This window comes from Pseudonaja textilis, chromosome Z, assembly GCF_049901715.1.
Source record: "Pseudonaja textilis isolate UNSWEBS1 chromosome Z, rPseTex1.2, whole genome shotgun sequence".
Taxonomy (NCBI): domain Eukaryota; kingdom Metazoa; phylum Chordata; class Lepidosauria; order Squamata; family Elapidae; genus Pseudonaja; species Pseudonaja textilis.
Genome location: NC_142008.1, coordinates 117,321,220 through 117,341,630, shown reverse-complemented (window position 1 = coordinate 117,341,630; position 20,411 = coordinate 117,321,220). Strand labels below are relative to the sequence as shown.

General features: G+C 39.8%; 1 protein-coding gene across 1 annotated transcript; it reads right to left on the bottom strand.

Moving 5' to 3' along the window:
* Positions 1 to 1,656: 1,656 nt before the first annotated feature.
* Positions 1,657 to 19,401, bottom strand: LOC148124319 (vomeronasal type-2 receptor 26-like). Its single transcript, XM_087916765.1, has 5 exons — positions 19,117 to 19,401; positions 17,751 to 18,608; positions 15,355 to 15,582; positions 11,567 to 11,693; positions 1,657 to 2,558 (listed from the first exon to the last, which is right to left on the bottom strand). The coding sequence occupies exons 1-5, from the start codon at positions 19,276 to 19,278 to the stop codon at positions 1,657 to 1,659; spliced, it is 2,277 nt and encodes a 758-aa protein (XP_087772891.1). The 5' UTR covers positions 19,279 to 19,401.
* Positions 19,402 to 20,411: the final 1,010 nt, after the last annotated feature.

Genomic DNA, 20,411 nt, shown 5'->3' with positions numbered 1-20,411 from the left:
AAATGAGTGATCCACGGATTGGGCCCAATCTATCAGCGAAGACTATTTTTTGTCTCCTCCATCAGTGATAACCAGGGGACCATCACAAATTGATTGCTTTGAGACTTCTGATAGCCTGTCTCAGACACTCAGTAGGGAAAAACATTCATTCATGAAGGAATTGATGAGTAGTATTACGCAGAGGAATGAAACAGTCTCCTCAGTACTTGTTAAGATCTAGTCAGCAGTGAAGCAGCTGGACAGCCTCAGAAAATCTGAACAATTTCAACCCCCTGCTCAAGCAGAAAACCCTGCTTGACAAATGTTGTCCAAATTCTTCTTAAAGACCTCCAGTGTTGGAGCAACACAACTTCTAGAGACAAGTCGCTCCATTAATTAATCATTCTAACTGTCAGGAAATCTCTTCTTCTAGGCTGGTTCTCTGTGTTAGCCTTAGAAGCAATTTTTTCCTTTGGAGCTCTGAGGCTGTCATATTTAATATCTGAGAAATTGGGAGGGGGGATTGTAAGGAGCTATGGAAGATTAGCCACAACAACATTCCTTTCTCTGGGAGTCAAGGATGTTTACCCTGCACCTGGAGGGGAGTGACTGGGGGCAGTCTCCAGTAAGGACGATAACATGATTGGACCCTGTGATGGAATTGTGGGCACGGGATGGATTTTGACTTTCTTTTGGGTGGGAGAAAACCCGGAAATCTCACATTTGGGTTTCCCCAGATATGCCAATATAACATCTCTAATAAAATGGAACTTTGAGGAATTGCTAGCCTCAGAGTCTTCTTTGAAGGAGGTTGTTATTTGGAATGCTGACACTCTCCTTGATTAGTTTCTATTCATTGTATCCTGTCCTGCCTTCAGGTGCTTTGGTATATAGGATGGCCCCTTCTTCTTTATGGCAGCCCCTTAGATTTTGGAACACTGGCTATCTTATCACCCCTAACTCCACCAAAAATGTTTGTCTTTGTCTATAATTTGGTATTTGGAGGTTTGGGAGCCCTGAAGCAAAGAGGATTTGAGAACTGGGCATGATTATGTGAAGTTTTGTTGACCAGAAATATCTTCCAGAGGCACATTGCTAAAAATGCATTGATGCCAATAAAAGGAAAAACTGGAGAAAAGCTGGGAGAAACATTTGAAGAGGCATTTTGTAAAACAAACATAAGCTGCCATATTCATAGAAAAGCTCAAAGATCTTCCCAGATCATCTGACCATGTCCAGAAAAGACTTACCTTGGAGTTATTACTAAAGCAAATCCACAAACATGTGAAAAATAACTTAGAAAACCCCTTGAAGTCAGAGTGCCAAGCTTTTTATAGGCCTGGACTGCCTCAGAGGAGAGATTGTAATGCTTTGTATATCATTTGTATATCCTATATCAAAACTAAATACTATTAGGCAAACAGCACTGACAATAATCAATGTTTGCATCCCCAAATCTTACTCATATTAATAAACGTTGCATCAAAAAGGAAAGAAATCTAATACTTTAACTCTTTATTCTTATTATCTTCACTTTGATAATCAACTCATAACTCTTGGCTAAAAGAAAGTTGAATAACATTAAGCAAGTATAAATGATATTATAATGATTTTTTATCCCAAAATTTTACACAAAACTAATCAACATTGTACCAGAAAGTAAAAGAATTGAATTCTTCAGTTCTTTTTTCTTACTAGCTGATTCTTGGTATTCAACTCAGGTCTCAACAGAATGATGTAGCATTTAGGGAAAAAGATACATCCCAATAATCCAGCACTGGAAGCCAAGATGGAGAAGATCTCCACAGCCAACAAGGCTTTTCCTGTGGAGCTCAGGTAAGTTGGAACAAACAGCACCCAAACACTGCAAAATACCAACATGCTAAAGGTAATGAATTTGGCTTCATTGAAGCTGTCTGGCAATTTGCGAGCACAGAAGGCCACCAAGAAGCTGACAAGAGCCAGGAAACCCATGTAGCCTAGGACACAGGAGAACATGACTGGAGAGCCTTCATTGCATTCAATGATGATGGCATGGGCCACAGAATGCATATTCAACTGTGGGAATGGAGGGAAAGATCCTAGCCAGATGCTACAAAGACTAACTTGAATGAGAGAGAAAAAAAGGACAATGGAAGTTGCCATTCTTTTCCCCATCCACTTTTTTATGTTGGAGCCTGGCCTGGTAGCCATGAAGGCTACAACCACAGTGAGGGTTTTAGCCAAAATACAAGAAACAGCTGCAGAGAAGATGATGCCAAAGGTTGGTTGTTGAAGAAGGCAAGTGACTTCATTGGGTTGACCAATGAACAGGAGAGGACACAGGAAACAGAAGTGGAGGGAAATAAGGAGAACATACATGAGGTCCCGATTGTTGGCTTTGACCAAAGGGGTATCTCTGTTCTTAAGAAATATTCCTAATATGAGAACAGTGATCAAAGACAATGAAACAGAAATGGAGGCCAAAATAATCCCAAGAAGTTCCTTGTAAGAAAGGTATGTTACGATTTTCTGGATGCAGTCATCTTTTTGTTTGGTTGGGTATTGGTCTTCTGGACATTTGAAGCATTTTTCCATACCTTTAAGACAGATAGAAAGGAAGGAAGGAAGGAAGGAAGGAAGGAAGGAAGGAAGGAAGGAAGGAAGGAAGGAAGGAAGGAAGATAGATTTCAGGTCAATTTGTGTATAGTACTTTGTCTCCCAAACATTGCTGTTCTAACATCATTATGTTTATGTGTACGTGTATGTGCCTGTGTGTGTGTGTGTGTGTGTGTGTGTGTGTATACACATACACACACATATACACATATACACATATATATACATACACACACACACGCGCGCGCACACACACACACATATATGTTTTCTTAAAAGCACAACTACAATGACGTGGGAAAATACCTGAACAAAGCTGAACGCCATATATGTGTGTGTGTGTGTGTGTGTGTGTGTGTATGGCATTCAGCTTTGTTGAATGCACATGTGTGTGTGTGTGTGTGTGTGTGTGTCTTTGGTTGTTCGGGTTTTCTGCCGCATAAAATTGGAAGTATCTAGGCAACATTTCGATGAAGTCTCATTCATCATCTTCAGGCTTGTGTCTTCAGCTCTGTGCTTCTCAGAGTAATGTGAGCTTGCAGCTGCTTCTTCCTTTTAACTGCTAGTGGGGGTTTGACCTCATTGGGTCGGGGCTTGGCTGTGTTCTGATTGCCTGAGGATGTGTTCTCATTGAGTGGGGGCTTGGCTGTGTTCTGATTGCCTGGGGGTGTATTCTGTTCAGGTGGGGGATTGCGGTTCTGCTCAGGTTAGTCTTAGTTTCTGGGGAATTTGAGCTGGTAAGCTGTGATCCTGCTGTTTGGCTTCATGTTCGTGATTGTGCCGCCTCTTCAGTTCATTTCATGTATAGGTTGGAGGGGTTTGAAGCAGGTAGTGACACTGCTGCGGTGTGGCTTCTGGTCCATGGTCGTGTCTCATCTTCTGTGTGGGTGTGAGTCTGCTTTCTATGTGTAAGTGTGGTGGTAGCATCTTGTGTGGCCCTTGTAGGTGTGGGTCTGGTGTCATTCTTCATGTTGGGTACTCGTCTGTTCATGAGGGCGGGTTTCCAAATGGCTGGTAGGCGGGAGGTGTCATCTTGTTTATTCATATTGTGTGGGTGTTTTTCTATCTCTATGGCTTCTCTGATTATTCTGTTGTTGAAGTGTTCAGTTTTGGCGATAGTTCTGTTATTTTTAAAGTCAAGCTCGTGTCCTGTGGCTTTGAGGTATTGGACCAGGGAAGAGGTCGGTTCTTCTTTTTTGATTAAGTTCTTGTGTTCTTCAGTGTGTGCAGTTATTCTTCTGTAAGTTTGTCTGATGTATGTGGTGGGGCAGGCGGTGCAAGGGATTTTGTATACTCCTTGGTTTTCTAACTCGATTTTGTCTTTAGGGTTTCTTAGGATGGTGGATATTTTTCTGTTTGTGCAGAATGCTGTTTTAATGTTGTGTTTTTGGAGGATCTTGCTGATTTTGTCTGTAGTGCCTTTTATATATGGGAGGAGGGCTTTGCCGTTTTCTTGTTCTCTGTCTTGGATTTTGGTTGGGGTTTCTTTTGGGATTAGGTGGGTAATCTTCTTTCTTTGGAATCCATTGGCTGTAAGTACGTTGGTGAGAGTGTGTAGTTCGGTTTTTAGGTGTTGTTCATCGGCTGAGCATTTTGTTCTGGAGATGAGTGTCTTGGGTATGGAATTGATCTGTGCTGGGTGGTGGTATGAGAGTGTGTGTAAATAGTGGTTTGTATGTGTTTTCTTCTGGTAGGTTGTGTGTCCTAGGGAGCCATTGGATTTTTTATATACTTAGACATCTAGGAAAAGAAGTTGATTGTTAGCTTCTGTTTCCATGGTGAATTGTATTTTGGAGTGTAGGCTGTTGAGGTGTGTGAGGAAGTTGTTCAGTTTTTCTTTCCCATGTGGCCAGATTGTGAAGGTGTCATCTATGTATCTGAGCCAGAATTTGGGTTTGTGATCATATTTTTCTAGAGCTTTTGTTTCAGAGTGTTCCATGTAGAGGTTTGCGAGGACAGCTGAGAGGGGTGATCCCATGGGTGCTCCTCCTGTTTTTATTTTTGTCCATTGTAGGTGAAGTATGTATTGGATAGGCAGTGGTTGGTCAGATCTAGGATGTGCTGGGGGGTGGATGTATTTGTTTTGGATGGCTGTCAAGGCTTCTTTTATTGGCACTTGGGTGAAGAGGGATATGACATCGAAGCTCACTAGTAGGTCGCTGGGTTGTAAGTTTTGTTTCTTTATGGTCTCGATGAACTGGAATGAGTTTCTTACGTGTGAGTTGATGGATTCTGCATAGGGATGTAGTTGTTTGACAAGAAATTTGGCTAGGTTTTGTAGAGGTGAGCCTATGGAGCTGACTATTGGTCTGAGTGGGGTTCCTTCTTTGTGGATCTTGGGGAGACGATAAAGCTTAGGGCATCTGGATGATTTCTCTCTGGGTATGATTCTTTGCTGGATTTCTTCGCTGATGGGGGAGGCTTTTATTTTGGATCTGGTGGTTTTTTCTAGGTAGGTGGTGGGGTCTGTGTTTAGGGGTTTGTATTTGGGGTCTTGGAGTAGGTTGATTAACTTGGTTTGGTAGTCAAGTGTGTTCATAACCATTGTCATGTTGCCCTTGTCTGCTGGTAGGATGATTATGCTGGTGTCTTCTTTCAGGTTAAGTAGTGCAGTTTGTTCTTCTTTGGATAAGTTGCTTTTGGGTGGTTTGCTAGTGCAGAGAATGTTGGTGATTTTGAGTCTGATTCTATTAGCATCATCAGGGTTGGTTTTGGTCAGGCTGGTTTCAACTCCGCATATGATGGTTTCTGTGGGGATGTGTTTGGGAGCGACAGCAAAGTTGAATCCTTTCGAAAGGGCATTGGTTTTGGCTTCGGTGACGATCTTGAATGAGATGTTGTGCACTGTTTGTTTCATGTGTGGCTGTCAGGGGGGAGGAGTTTGTTTCTGGTGTTGTTGTAGTTTTCTGAGTTTGTTGGTGTATGTGTCTGTCTTGAGGGTGGTCGGTGTTTCAGCTCTCCAGACAGCAAGTTGTTTGGATTTGTCCCAAAGTAAGTGGTGAATGTTGTTGCTGAGTCTGAGGTGAAGTGTGAGGAGATCTTTGTTGATTTGGTCTAGGAGGAATCTTTTTGTGTGAAGTTCGTTTCTAATTAGGGCCAATTCTGTTCTTTTTAGGATGTGTATATCTCTCTCTCTCTCTCTCTGTGTGTGTGTGTGTGTGTGTGTGTGTGTTTGTGTTTGTGTGTGTGTGTTTGTGTGTGTGTGTTTTCTTAAATTTTCGCAGGTACTTACATGTATGGTATTCAGCTTTGTTCGGGTATTTTCCCACGTCATTATAGTTGTGCTTGTAAAGTTGTAGCAACGTTTCGGCAGAATCTCATTTGCCATCATCAGGCTTCTGTATTGTGTTCGTCTGTTCATCTCACATGAGGAAGGAAGAAAGGAAGGAAGGAAGGAAGGAAGGAAGGAAGGAAGGAAGGAAGGAAGGAAGGAAGGAAGGAAGGAAGGAAGGAAGATAGATTTCAGGTCAATTTGTAACATCATTATGTGTATGTGTATGTGCCTGTGTGTGTGTGTATACATACATACATACATACATACATACATACATACATACATATACACACATACATACATATATACATACATACATATATTTTTTTCTTAAGTTTTCATGGGTACTTACATGTATGGCATTCAGTATTTTCCCACGTCATTGTACTTGTGCTTTTAAAGTTGTAGCAACCTTTCGGAAGAATCTCATCTGCCATCATCAGGCTTCTGTATAGTGTTCATCTGTGAGTCAGACTTTTACAGTGGTTTCAGATTTAAATTTGGGGCATCCTATTGCTGTGCCAGAATGGTTTTTTCTTCACCCTAATTGGTTGGGAGTTGGTCTTGGAGTTTGCTGCGTTCTGCTTGATTGGTGTTTCTAATATCTTCTGTCTGTTTTTTGGCTCTTTTTGTATCTTTTTGATCTTGATTGGCAACATTGTGTTACTTTATTGGAGGCCTTTAGTGCAGCTTGGCTCCGGGTAAATGGACGGCTATCATTAGTTAGGAAGCTAGGTTTCATCTGGGTGCCTGGTTGGGGTGTGTTTGAGCGGGAGGTATCAGGGGGGATCTGTCTGTGCCCAGGTGTTTGCCTGGCTTGTGGTGTGGAGATTTTTTTGTTTGTGAATGCAGGCTTCCAAATGATTGACAGTCTTGTGGAATCATCTCTTCTATTCATGCTTTCAGGTCTTTTTTCAATCTCTATGGCTTCTCTGATGATTCTGTGGCTGGGGTTTTCTATAGTGGCTAGGGTTTTGGTGCCATTGAAGTTGATGCTATGACCTGTGGCTTCCATGTGTTGGACTAGTGAGGAAGTGTGTTCCAGCTTTTTGACTGCATTTTTGTGTTCATCCAGGCGGGTACTTATTCTTCTATTGGTCTGTCCAATGTATGTGGCCAGGCATGATGTACAGGGGACTTCGTATATGCCTTGGTTTTCCAGGTCAATTTTATCTTTGGGGTTTCTAAGGATGGCTGCTATTTTTCTGTCTGTTTTGAAGGCAGTCTTGATGTGATGTCTGTGCAGTATCTTACTAATTTTGTCTGTAGTACCTCTTATGTAGGGCAGGACAGCTGTTCCATAGGTCTGTTCATCTTCTGGGTCTCTATTATGTCTCAGTGTGTTTTTGTGGATCAAGCCGGTGATTTTGGTTTTGTGGAAGCCGTTGGCTGTCAGTACCTTAGTCAGGGTGCATAGTTCAGTCTTAATGTGTGCCTTGTATGCCAGGCATTTGGTTCTAGTAATTAGTGTTTTAGCCACGGAGTTTATCTGTGCTGGGTCATGGTGGGATTGGGCGTTGAGGTAGCGGTTAGTGTGTGTTTTCTTCTGGTATTATACATTGTGTCCTAGTGTGCCATCTGTTTTTTTGTAGATTAGTACATCTAGGAATGGTAGTTGTTTGTTTGTTTCTGTTTCCATGGTGAACTTGATTTTGGGGTGTGTGCTGTTTAGGTGTGTTAGGAAATTGTTTAGGTTTTCTTTTCCATGGGGCCAAATCACAAATGTGTCATCGATGTATCTTAACCATAGTTTGGGTTTGTGGATGGCATGGCCAGGGGTCTGGATTCGAATTCTTCCATGAACAGGTTTGCAATGACAGGTGATGACCCCCTCCCTTGAATTAGCACAATAAAAGAGGACAGCAAAAAGCCAGGGGGGAGGAAGGAGCAAGAAAGCCAGAAGCCCGAACATTTCCATCTGTTCCAGGGCAGCCAGGGAATCCCATCTCCCCCAGGCTCAAAGCGTTGCCTCATTTTAAGATCTCTTGTGTTTTGTGTGTTTTATTTCTTGTGCTTGCTTGGCAATCACTCTTGTGAGAGTCTTGCCTAGCCTCACCCTTGTGAGGGTCCCACTCTATCTCGCCCTTGCGAGGGCTATTTTCTCACCCTTGCGAGGGTTACTTTAAACTTCGTCCTTGCGAGGACTAATTCACCCTTGCGAGGGTCCCACTGTCTTGCCCTTGCGAGGGCTACTTTAAATCTCACCCTGGCGAGGGTTATTCTCTGAGAGGAATTCAGCAATCAACCAGAAAGGCGAAACAACAGACCGGTCGCTCAACGCGACAAGGTGACAGTGGTGATCCCATAGGGGCTACTTCAATTTGTTTGTATCTTTGTCCTTTGTATATGAAATATGTGTTGGTTAAGCAGTGTTCTGTTAGTTCCATGAGGTGTTTATCTGGTTGGTTTTTATTTTTGATGATTTCAAGGGTCTCTTTTATCAGGACTTGAGTGAATAGTGAAACCATGTCGAAACTTACAAGCAGATCTTCTTGCTCCACATGTAGATCTTTGATCATTTTCAAGAAGTGGAATATATATATATATATACATATACATACATATACATATACATATACATATACATATACATATACATATACATATACATATACATATACATATACATATACATATACATATACATATACATATATATATATATATATATATATATATATATATATATATATATATATATATATATATTTCTGAGGTTCTCATGAGTATTTGTATGTGTATCTTTGGTTATCGGGTTTTCTCCCATGTAAGATTGGAAGTACCTGGGCAACGTTTCGATGAAGTCTCAGTCATCATCTTCAGGCTTGTGTCTCTGCTCTGTGCTTCTGAGAGACCTCTGAGAAGCACAGGCAAGACACAAGCCTGAAGATGATGAATGAGACTTCATCGAAATGTTGCCTAGATACTTCCAATCTTACGTGGAAGAAAACTCGAATAACCAAAGATACACACACACACACACACACACACACACACACATATGTATGTATGTATGTATGTGTTCTGTCTCAGCTTTCCAATGAGGAAGGAAAGTCCACAACTCTGACAAAATACAGGCAGGCAAGAAGATTCAGTAGTTATATAATTAATTCTTTGAAGCAGGCAGTCTCACACACTCTGCCTTCCAAGTCCGGCCAGATAAGAGCAACATAAAACACACAGGCTTTCAGGAAACAGAATGCACTGAAGCTCCACAGGAAAACTCACACTAAATTAACACATTGTCCCGAACAAAAAACCAGAGCTAACACACCCACTTTTATTCCCTGTGGGGTGTGTCATTCTCTCATCTCAGTCTCTGATTTGTCCTTTCTTTTTACTTTGCATTTCATGCTTTTGCCTGCATCATTCCTCAGTCAAAGGCTCTGATACATTCTCCTGATTATCTGCCGACACCTGAGGCACAACCAGGGAGGAAGGTAATTCCAAATCCTCTAACAAAGCAGGCTTAGACCTCAGAGCCAAATCCTCCCCTTCCTCATTGACCAAGTCTGTGTCCTCTAACAAAGCAGTCTCAGACCTCAGAGCCAAATCCTCCTCTTCTTCCTCATAATCCAGGTCTGTGTCCTCTAACAGAGCAGGCTCAAACCTCCAAGTCACAACATGTATGTATGTATGTATGTGTGTATGTATATATGTTTGTGTGTGTGTGTGTGTGTGTGTTTTCTTAAGTTTATATATATTTTCTTAAGTGCCATTCTGGCACAGCAATAGGCTAGGCCGAAATTTAAAACTGAAACCACTGTAAAAGTCTGACTCACAGACGAACAAATACAGAAGCCTGATGATGGCAGATGAGATTCTGCTGAAATGTTGCTACAACTTTAAAAGCACAACTACAATGACGTGGGAGAATACCCGAGCAAAGCTGAATACCATACATACATACATACATACACACATGCAAACATACAAACATATATATATATATGAGTCAATTTGACCTCACGATTATGAAATTTGGCAAGAAACCAGATGATTGAGTTCTACTTCCACCTTAGACAGAAAGCCATCTTCACTCAGAGGCACCAAACATAACATGGACCACTTTGGATTTCCCATAGGTAGAAGACCCAAGGTGCTTTTTCAAGAGACAACTGGACTTTCTGTTTTTTGTTTGAATATGCTCTGCTTCTCATCTAAGAAATTTCTTTAGCTCTTCTTCAGCTTCTTGGATGAGAAGTGAAACATCTTCAACATCACCTTTGGGACAACCATGACTTGGATGACTGAGAATCTCCATAAACATAAGTAAATGACTTATTAAAACATTGTTGCTTCTTGAAGGACTCTGTCCATTATAGATGTGCAACTTAGAAAGCAACAGCATGTTCTATTTCAAGTTCTTACATGCCAATATAAAAAATAAACAGCAGCAAGATATTGTTATGCCTGCAGAAAAATCCAAAATATATTTTTTCAATAAGTATTTTAGGTCATTTCAGATGTTTTCCTATTAGTAGCCTTGCTGCTAAATCAGGGATCTTCAAACTTGATAGTTTTAAGACTTGTGAACTTTAACTCCCAGAATTCCTCCTCAGTCATGTTAGTCATGTCAAGAATTCTGGGAGTTAAAGTCCACAAGTCTTAAACTTACCAAGTTTGTGGACCCTTGAGCTAAATCGTCACCATATCCATTCATGTTGCCATCAGAGGGTTTCATAGGGACAAATCGCCCCCTCCTCAAAAAAAAGTTTCCCTGTATTAGTGAAAAAATTAGCACTACTACAGCCCCTCCATGTCTGAAAATAAAACCCAGCAGTGTTATCTCTTGGGGATAACCTTAGGGATAAATTGATAAATTCATATATATAAAGGTTAATCGTAAATTAATCATAAATTCTATTGCTAAGTGAGACATTTGTTAAGTGAGTTTTGCTCAATTTTATGATCTTTCTAGCCACAGTTGTCAAGAGACAAGAGTTGTCTAGCCACAATACACTGCATGTATTCAGTTAGTAGCACAGTTGTTTAGCAACTAATAGGATTAAAGGCCTGGAGACTAAAATATATAACAAATGGTTGCAGGGTTTGGGTTTGGCTAATCTAGAGAAAAGAATAACTGGATGGCGGGGGGGGCATGATACCACTATTACAGCATTTGAGAGGTTGCCACAAAGAAGAGGGGATCAATTTATTTCCCAAAGCACCAGAAAGCAGGAAAAGAAACAATAGATGGAAACTAATCAAGAAGAGAAGCAACCTGGAATTGAGCAGAATCTTCCTAACAGTGAGGACAATTTACCAGTGGAACAGTTTGCCTTCAGACATTGTTGGTGCATCATCACTGGAGGTTTTGAAGCAGAGACTGGACAGTCACTTGTCTGAAATGGTAGACGGTCTCCTGCTTGAGCAGGGGGCTGTACTAGAAGACTTCTAATATCCCTTCCAACTCCATTCTGATCCTCTATTCTCTAATCTAGCTTCCTCATTGACTTTGCTTATCAGAAGGTTGCAAAAGGGGGTTTCAGATGATGTTAATTAGTTAGGGTAATGAAACATCTGCAAGAAAATAAGCAAACTCAGAGAGTACCAAGGACCCCTTGTTTTAGGAATGGTTGCACATTCTTAAGAACTGGCTAGAAAAACAGTAATAAGGCAGAAATGTCAATTTAGCACTTCTGATTTGTTGGCTCAGGTAGCAATTTATGTTATTGATGTAAAATTGAGAAGTAAGACACTGTAATAATGTACCTGTCTTGTTTGAAATCTCCCCTTCTGGGCAGGGAACACAATCATAGCAACAAAACTTCTCTCCTTCCTTCTTTTCCTTTTGATTTCCAGGATGGCACTGTTCATTACATTCTGAAAGAGGCCAGGCCTAATATAAATAGAAAATGAACTGGGATAAGAAAAAGTGCACCCCATATGTCTCTGTAAGCTCACCTACCCCCAATATTTGAGTAAGACATAATAAGGTGTCAGGAGACTTCCAATGGTGCTTCCATCGAAGATGGACCGAAGACCGGGATTGTGCATGGCTTCTAAACTGTTGAAGGGTCTCAAACAGGACCGGATCCACCTCAGAGGGGTGGGAAAAGAGAAGGAAACCACCAGCCAGGTTGAGGGGAGCTACATCTCCCCTCCCTGGCTCGGTATACTCCCCTTGAATACAGGAGGTAGTGGCAGACTGGCTGCCCTGAAGACAGGAAGCTACCCGGGACCTAAGTGAGTGCTGGAGCAGTGAAGTGGTGAGTAACATGTGACCAGGCAAAATACCTTGTTTTTTTGCAAAATAACCCCGAGAAACAGAAGGAAAGAACTCTTGTTGAAATTCGTGACAGCGGTGAATGGAAAGTAAGAGGAAATTATAAGGAAAACAAAATTGAATTATAAAAGGACTATAACGGAATCAGAGACTAATTTGGAATAAGATACAGAAATTGGCATTAATCAGGCATTGGCTAGAATGCTAGACTTATTGGAATTGATTATATACAGATACAATAGCTAATGATTGAAAATTAGTGGAATAAATATAAGCAAATAGGGAAAAAAATAAAAGAACTTTAAAAAGTGGAAAGTGACACAAGAGTGCCACCCAATGGTATAATGTACCTTTTTCCTATGATTATATGGAAAACTACTGATCTTGTAAATGTGTTAGTGGGAAATGAAATAAAAGAGTATAATATAACAATAACCCTGGAATATATACATACATACATACATACATACATACATACATACATACATACACACACATACACACACACACACACACACACACACGAAGATTGCAACAAAGAGACAAGCAAAGATAGTATCTTGGGACTGTTTGGCGGATTGGGACTGTGACAAGAAAACAGAAGGATTAACAAGAGAAATTGATTAAAATAGAAGATGTTGGCTTTCAATAAAACAGAGAATAACTTGATTGATTAAGTAAAATGAGTGAAATATGCAAATAACTCAGATTGGAACTGCAAAATGTGAGAGGAATGAAAAAAGTAAGCATGGAACTATGGGATATATTAGCAGAAAAATTAGAAATGGTGATGCAGTGCACAGAAGAACAAAGAAAGACGAAGGAGGAGGAGTTAAAGAAAGAAGAAGTCTGTCTAAAAGAACAATGGACATTAGAAAAAGACAAGAAAAAAACTAAAAATAAGACATTGATGATAGATGTGATAAATAAAAAGGGAAATACTTTCAAGATTAAACAAAAGAAGAAGAAGCTGTACAAGAAAAATTGCAAAAGAAAGGGAGGGGGCAAAACAAATGAATGGGAGATGAAAGTAAAAATAATATTAGGGGAAAAAAGCGAGCTAAGAGAAAAGACTGGGAAAACTTAGAAAAGGGAAAATTGGCTAAAATTGGAAGAAACTCTAGGGTCAAGAGATTTAGAGATGAAGGCTAAGGATAAAATAAAGGGGTGATACCACATGGAAATGTACTGGGGTGGTTTGGGTTTTTTTAGAAATATAGACTGGGGGGTTTTGAAGTTTAAAGTTTATTGAGAATCATATTTAAAAATAAAGAAATAAGCCTCATTGGAATTAAAAGGGAAGAAGATCTCACTGTAAGATCATTACATAATTGTATATGGGGAAAAATGATGATAGAATGAGATAAATTAAAATGGTTTTATTGTTATTAAATTATTTTTTCTTTTTTTAACATATTATATTTAATGGGAAATTGAAATGCAATTGATTATACAAATGATATTAGAAATGATTATGTTATAAAGTATTTGTAATGAGATGATTATATTATGATTAAAAGTGAGGAATGGAAACTAAATATAATTTTATAGGCTAAATTTGATTAAATGGAAACAAAGAGGAAATATAATTTTTTTCTTACGTTTTATATATATATACAGTATATATATAAAACACACCTAAACAGCACACACCCCAAAATCAAATTCACCATGGAAATGGGAACAAACAACTACCATTCCTAGATGTACTAATCTACAAAAAAAGACATGGCACACTAAGACACACCATATACCAGAAGAAAAAACATACCAACTGCTACCTCAACACCCAATCCCACCACCACCCAGCACAGATAAACTCCGTGGCCAAAACACTAATTGCCAGAACCAAACGCCTGGCAGACAAGACACACATAAAGACTGAACTATGCCCCTGACTAAAGTACTGACAGCCAATGGCTTCCACAAAAGCAGAATCACTGGCCTGATCCACAAAAACACAGTGAGACATAATGGAGATGTAGAAGATGAACAGACCTATGAAACAGCTGTCCTGCCCTACATAAGAGGTAGTACAGACAAAATCAGTAAGATACTACACAGACATCACATCAAGACTGCCTTCAAAACAGACAGAAAAATAGCAGCCATCCTTAGAAACCCCAAAGATAAAATTGACCTGGAAAAGCAAGGCATATATGAATGCCCCTGTTCATCATGCCCTGCCACATACATTGGACAGACCAATAGAAGAATAAGTACCCACTGGATGAACACAAAAATGCAGTCAAAAAGCTGGAACACACTTCCTCACTAGTCCAACACATGGAAGCCACAGGTCATAGCATCAATTTCAATTGAACCAAAACCCTAGCCACTATAGAAAACCCCAGCCACAGAATCATCAGAGAAGCCATAGAGATTGAGAAAAGACCTGAAAGGATGAATAGAAGAGATGACTCCACCAGACTGTCAATTATCTGGAAGCCTGCACTCACAAACAAAAAAATCTCCACACCACAAGCCAGGCAAACACCTGGGCACAAACGGACTGCCTCTGATACCTCCAGCTCAAACACACCCCAACTAGGGACCCAGATGAAACCTAGCTTCCTAATAAATGATAGCCTTCTGTTTACTCAGAGAGAAGCTGCACTAAAAGCCTCCAATACAGGAAATACAATGTTGTCAGCCAATCAAGACACACACAAAAAAGCTACAAAACAGACAGAAGATATTAGAAACACCAATCAAGCAGAACACAGCAAACTCCAAGACCAATAAACACAGACCAAGACTCCCAACCAATCAGGATGAAGAAAAAACCATTCTGGCACAGCAGTAGGCTAGCACCAAATTTAAAGCAGAAATGGCTATGAAAGTCTGACTCACAGACAAACGCTATACAGAAGCCTGATGCTGGCAGAAGAGATTCTGCCGAAATGTTGCTACAACTTTAAGAGCACAACTATAATGACGTGGGAAAATACCCGAACAAAGCTGAATACCATACATACACACATACACACATACATACATACATATATGGATCTTTGGATATATATATATATATATATATATATATATATATATATATATATATATATATATATATATATATTTATATATTTATTATTTTGGTTATATATATGTATATATTTTCACAGGTACAGGTATGTAGGTCTAGGTGTGTTTGGGTCTTTTCCCATGTAAGATTAAGACTATCTTGGCGACCTTTTGGCAAGGTCCCACTCGCCATCCTCAGGCTGGTGCTTTTGGCTTTGTGCCAGTGCACAAACCCAGAGAGCCACACCTGATTGAAGACACTGTGCCACAAAATCATATTCTCATTAATTCTAAATTCTTTTCCACCGGCTGCATCTGGATCTATCCATCCAACTTTCACTCTTCCAAAGGACCTGTTCGGAAAAGTGACCATGTTCACAATGTCAAATCCACCTCTTATTTCCTTTCGGTCATTAAAGGACACCATATCATTTGCTGAATTGTTGAAAGAAATCCTTTGAAGATATGGGTGGAGCTGATTGAGAAACCAAGAGAAAGAAAGCATATATTATTTAGAAAGAGGAAAAGAAAAGAACTTAACAATGAAGTTAAGTTTTCATTATTTTTAACAAAGTAATACAGTTGGAAGGAAGTGTGGAGGTCTTCTAGTCCAACATCTGTTCAAGCAGGAGATCCTATAACATTCCAGACAAATGACCATATAGTCTCTTTTTAAAAGCCTCCAATGATGGAGTGCCCACAATTTCTGGAGGCAAGCCATTCTACTGATTAATGGTTCTCACTGTCAGGAAATTTCTTCTTAATTCTAGGACACTTCTCTTCTTGATTACTTTCCATCCATTGTTTCTTTCTTGCCTTCTGGTGCTTTGGAGAATAGGTGGACCCTCCCTCTTCTTTGTGACATCCCCTCAGATATTGGAATACTGCTATCATGTCAACAATGGTCCTTCTGTTTACTGGACTAGACTTACCCAATTCCTGCAAACGTTCTTCATATATTTTACTCTCTAGCCCCCTAATCTTAGTTGCTCTTCTCTGCACTCTTTCCAGAATTTGTTTTAAGTTATGGTGACACTAATTCCATTGGTGATTTTCCATCAAGAAATATTAGGACCTCAGAAACTCAAATTAGTTTCAGGATAAGATTTTTTTTACCCACCCTTTCAGCTCTTGCCCATAATGATTAAAAAAAAACTAACTAAGATATATTTAAGAGTTTCAGTTTTTTTTTCAAATAAGCAGAATCAAATATAGAATGGTTGTACATGTTCTTCTGGCTAATAACAAATTGGCAGTTTGTTACATTTTCCATAGCTAAGCCACTAGGATCCTGATTTCACTATCATATTTTTCAACTCTCACAGGTAGCCTGATATAGAAAATATACTCATTTTTTGATCTTTCAGAATATTTTTAAGACACCAAATCTGTGAAATTATATAGATTCATCAAGTACCCATGGAAAGGACATTTATGACTAATGTGTTTTCCCAAAAATAAGACCCTGTCTTATACTTTTTGGCCATGAAAAAAAGATACTAGGTCTTATCAGGGGGGAATGTCATCCACTGACTCATCTCACTTGCACGCGTAGCCAGGGTTGGATTCAAATTTTTTAACAACTTGTTCTGTGGGTGTGGCTAGGTGGATATGTCTAGGTGAGTGTGGCTAGGTGGCATGGCTAGGTGGACATGGCCATGTGACTAGGTAGTCATGGCTTCTTCTTTTTGCAGCACCTTCTCCATTTTGGGGGGCCTTCTGAGCCTCAGGGAAGCCTCCTGATGGGTTTTTTGCTTACAGAAGGCTTCCCTGGGGCTCAGGAAGAAAAAAAACCAAGCACAGGGAGGGGAGCACTGTACCCCCTCCATTTTTTGTCTTCCTGGGCCTCAGGGAAGCCTCCTGGGCAAAGCAGTAAAACAGTGAGGGGAATCCCAGCACAACTGATCATAAGAACAGCTGATTATTGGGGAGGAATAAAAAAAGAAATACCTTAAGGAGTGATGGCAGGGAAGAATGCAGCCAGCTATGTCGGGCATGTGTGTGATTTTGTTCATGAGGGATAAGAACTGACTGGGTGGGGAGAGGCAGGCAGAGAGGGGAGGGGCCAGCGAGGAGCACGATTGGCCAGTTCTCCGAACTGTGCAGAATCATTACAACCGGTTCTATACAACCAGTCTGAACCAGTAGAATCCCACCTCTGCACATAGCTCCCAGCCTCTTTTTCACTATCAGAGGCTTTCAGGAACTTCTTCATCCAGCAAGTCCAACAAGGCTTTCCTAAAGGCCTTTCTAGCTGATAACAGAGCTCCAGATCAATCCAGAGCTCTGTTATCAGCTATAGAAGCCTTCAGGAAAGCATTGCTGGCTGCAAAAAAAAATGGCTGAGGTGTGTGAGGCCTGGCTGCAACTATCCGAAGGTAAGTAGCAGGGCAGTTCCACCTCCCCATTCCCCCAGCTTAATTTTCATCTGTGCACCCTGGAGTGGACAGAGGTCTTAATTAGGGCTTGTTTTGGGGGGTAGGGCTTATATTGGATGCACATGTAAAAATCAAACTAGGGCTTACTTTCTGAGTAGGTCGTATTTTGGGGGAAACGTGGGATTTATAAATGTTCAGCTAGAGATAAAGTTCAGGAAAAGTTCTGTCATTGAAACAAAAACAATCCTGTTTTGAGTGCCATTACCAGCCATGGTTGAAGTTCTACATCTTCAACAGACCTCTTGATAGATCTCTGGAAGGACTGAGATGAGAACATGGCATGCAAAGCATATGCTGTTGTATAAACACCATTATAGATACTGTAGCTATGTCCAATGGTATGCATTTCAAACAGGTGTCCAGGCAGATCTTCCAAAGTTTCTTTCCCACTACATATTTCATCATGCTTTAGCGACATATCAGGATTTGGGAGAAAACAGTCAAATGCTTGCTCCCAAAAGTCCTTAAAGAAACCATCTTCTTGGGCCCAGGAAGGTTCTACCATCTGGAGAAAAGTTTTGAATCCCTGAAGTTCTCTTGAGTGAACCATAAAAGAAATGGCTCCTTGGAATAAATCAAGATCCCAACCTCTCTGAAGACCAGGCAGTATGAAATTAATCCCACTTGTCATGATCCAGACCTTTCTGAATGAGTCTTTTTCTTTATTTGCAGGGTCTTGCACAAATACAATGGCTCTCAGCCGTGCTATTGCCACTGATTCTCCATAAACTATAAATGTGTTGGCCTTATGATCAGTTAATGGAATGTGGATATGTGATGCTTTATCAATAATTGGTTCCAAGTTATCCAAACTAACTTCATGTGGGATTCGTTCTGTGTAAGCTGTACATATTCCATTCTGGGGAAGCAATAATTCCATGGTTTGCAAGAATTTCTCTCCATTGCTATTATCAAGGGCCATGAGCCCTATCCATGTCCACCCAAAATACTGGAGCAACTGGATGATTCCAGAGTATTGGTGAGCTTCATTTGGGACCATGGAATAAAATGAAGGCACTTGGGTGTAATAAATCTTCTGAGGGACCAATGATCCATAAGTAAGCTAAAACAGAATGTAACGGGAAAAACAATAAGCTAAAACAGTGGTATAATATTTATCTCTATGCTATAGAGATAATTTTTAAGCATTTGTTCATGTACAGAGAACTAAAATGAATAAGGTTTTTTGGAGAATATTTTAAAGGCATTAGAGCATAATGCCGCATAGTCCAAACCACTTGAAGGCAGGACAAGAAGCAATATATGGAACCTAATCAAGGAGACAACCAACTTAGAACTAAGGAGAAATTTCCTGATAGTTAAACCAATTAATCCATGGAATGGCTTGCCTCCAAAGCTGTGGGTGCTCCAACACTGGAGGTTTTTAAGAAGAGATTGGATAACCATTTGTCCAGAATGGTGTAGAGTCCCTGCTTGAGCAGGGGTTAGGACTAGAAAATCTCCAAGGTCCCTTCCAACTCTGTTATTCTCTTGTTCAGTTTCAATTGTTTTTATTTTTAGTCCAGCCCTTTCCTTCTATTGCTTTTTGCCTATTGCAAGCAAAATCCTACCTGTGGTAACTTGTAGAGATCCAGAATGTCTGCCATATGGAAAGAAGTATCAGAACCAAGTCCTCCAATGATGGCTATCAGATTCCTTAGCTGGGCACATTTGTAGTTGGGAAGAAAGCTAGTTGATTTGAACAGCAGGTCTAGGGTACTTCGATAAGTCATCTTTGCATCATAGTAGCTGTCGTAGATATGGAACCCAAGGGTAACATTAGGCAAGATCTCGGCATTCTCATTGATCTCCTTCACAGCAAAAGCCAGGGCAAGGGCATGTTGGTGGAATTTTGTGACTACACTGAAAATAAAGATTCAACTTTTTTCATTAAATCAGAGAGAACAAATGCATTCATCATTCAAAAAGTCACTGTCCAAAGTCAATAACACCTTGACTGCAATGATATTCTCTCTTTTTCCCATGACATGCCACTTCTCAAATCACCCCCCTAAATATTGATGATGAACTATTGTGTCTGGATTAGAAAGACAGCTACATAAACTGAGTAGAAATTTGATTATTTATTTATTTTAAAAGAAAAAGTTGCATCTTTTGAATTTGTGGTCAAAATTCCAAGCATTTCTTAAGTCAACTGTAACTTAGAACATACAGTGGAGAATGGAACAATATTCAGTTTCTTATTATTTTATGGACTTTTATCTAATTTCATTTCTATCTTTCTAACTTTTTATCTATCATCTATCTATCTATCTATCTATCTATCTATCTATCTATCTATCTATCTATCTATCTATCTATCTATCTAATAAATGGCTGACATATGGGGTTAGGCAGAGAGATAGATATGAGGAGTTCTTGGTGCTCTCTGAGTTTGCTTGTTTTCTTGCAGACATTTCATGACACAAACTAGATAAGATCACCAATGCTAGAAGGGACGGAGGTTTGAGTAAACTTCTTGCACTGATGATGTTCCCTAGTTGGGTTGTGAAATGTTTATTAACAACATATATACCATTATCTGTTTTAAAAAGCTTTCTCCTTTTTATTTGTTATTCATAATTAATTAATTACACATTACTACATATAATGTTGGTGTGCATAAGCACACCAATGTGCCTACCATACCTGTCCTATTGTTTCTTTTATTTTTCTTATATGTACCCATTTCATGTATTTATAACTATGTATATACTTATACCTATTATCTTGTAAGCGATTGAAAAATCAAAATAAATAAAATAAAATAAAACTGTAAACTGAAAGAAAGCAAAAGAGATGAATCACAGAAGCCATATTTCTCTCTCTCTCTCTCTCTCTGTGTGTGTGTGTGCGTGCGTGCGTG

Coding starts and splice junctions, on each gene's coding strand:
- LOC148124319 (XM_087916765.1), bottom strand. CDS start 19,278: ATGACTTATCGAAGTACCCTAGACCTGCTGTTCAAATCAACTAGCTTT. Junction 15,583..17,750: donor TAGAACTTCAACCATGGCTG/GTAATGGCACTC, acceptor TTTCTCAATCAG/CTCCACCCATATCTTCAAAG. Junction 11,694..15,354: donor GGCACAGTGTCTTCAATCAG/GTGTGGCTCTCT, acceptor TATTTATATTAG/GCCTGGCCTCTTTCAGAATG.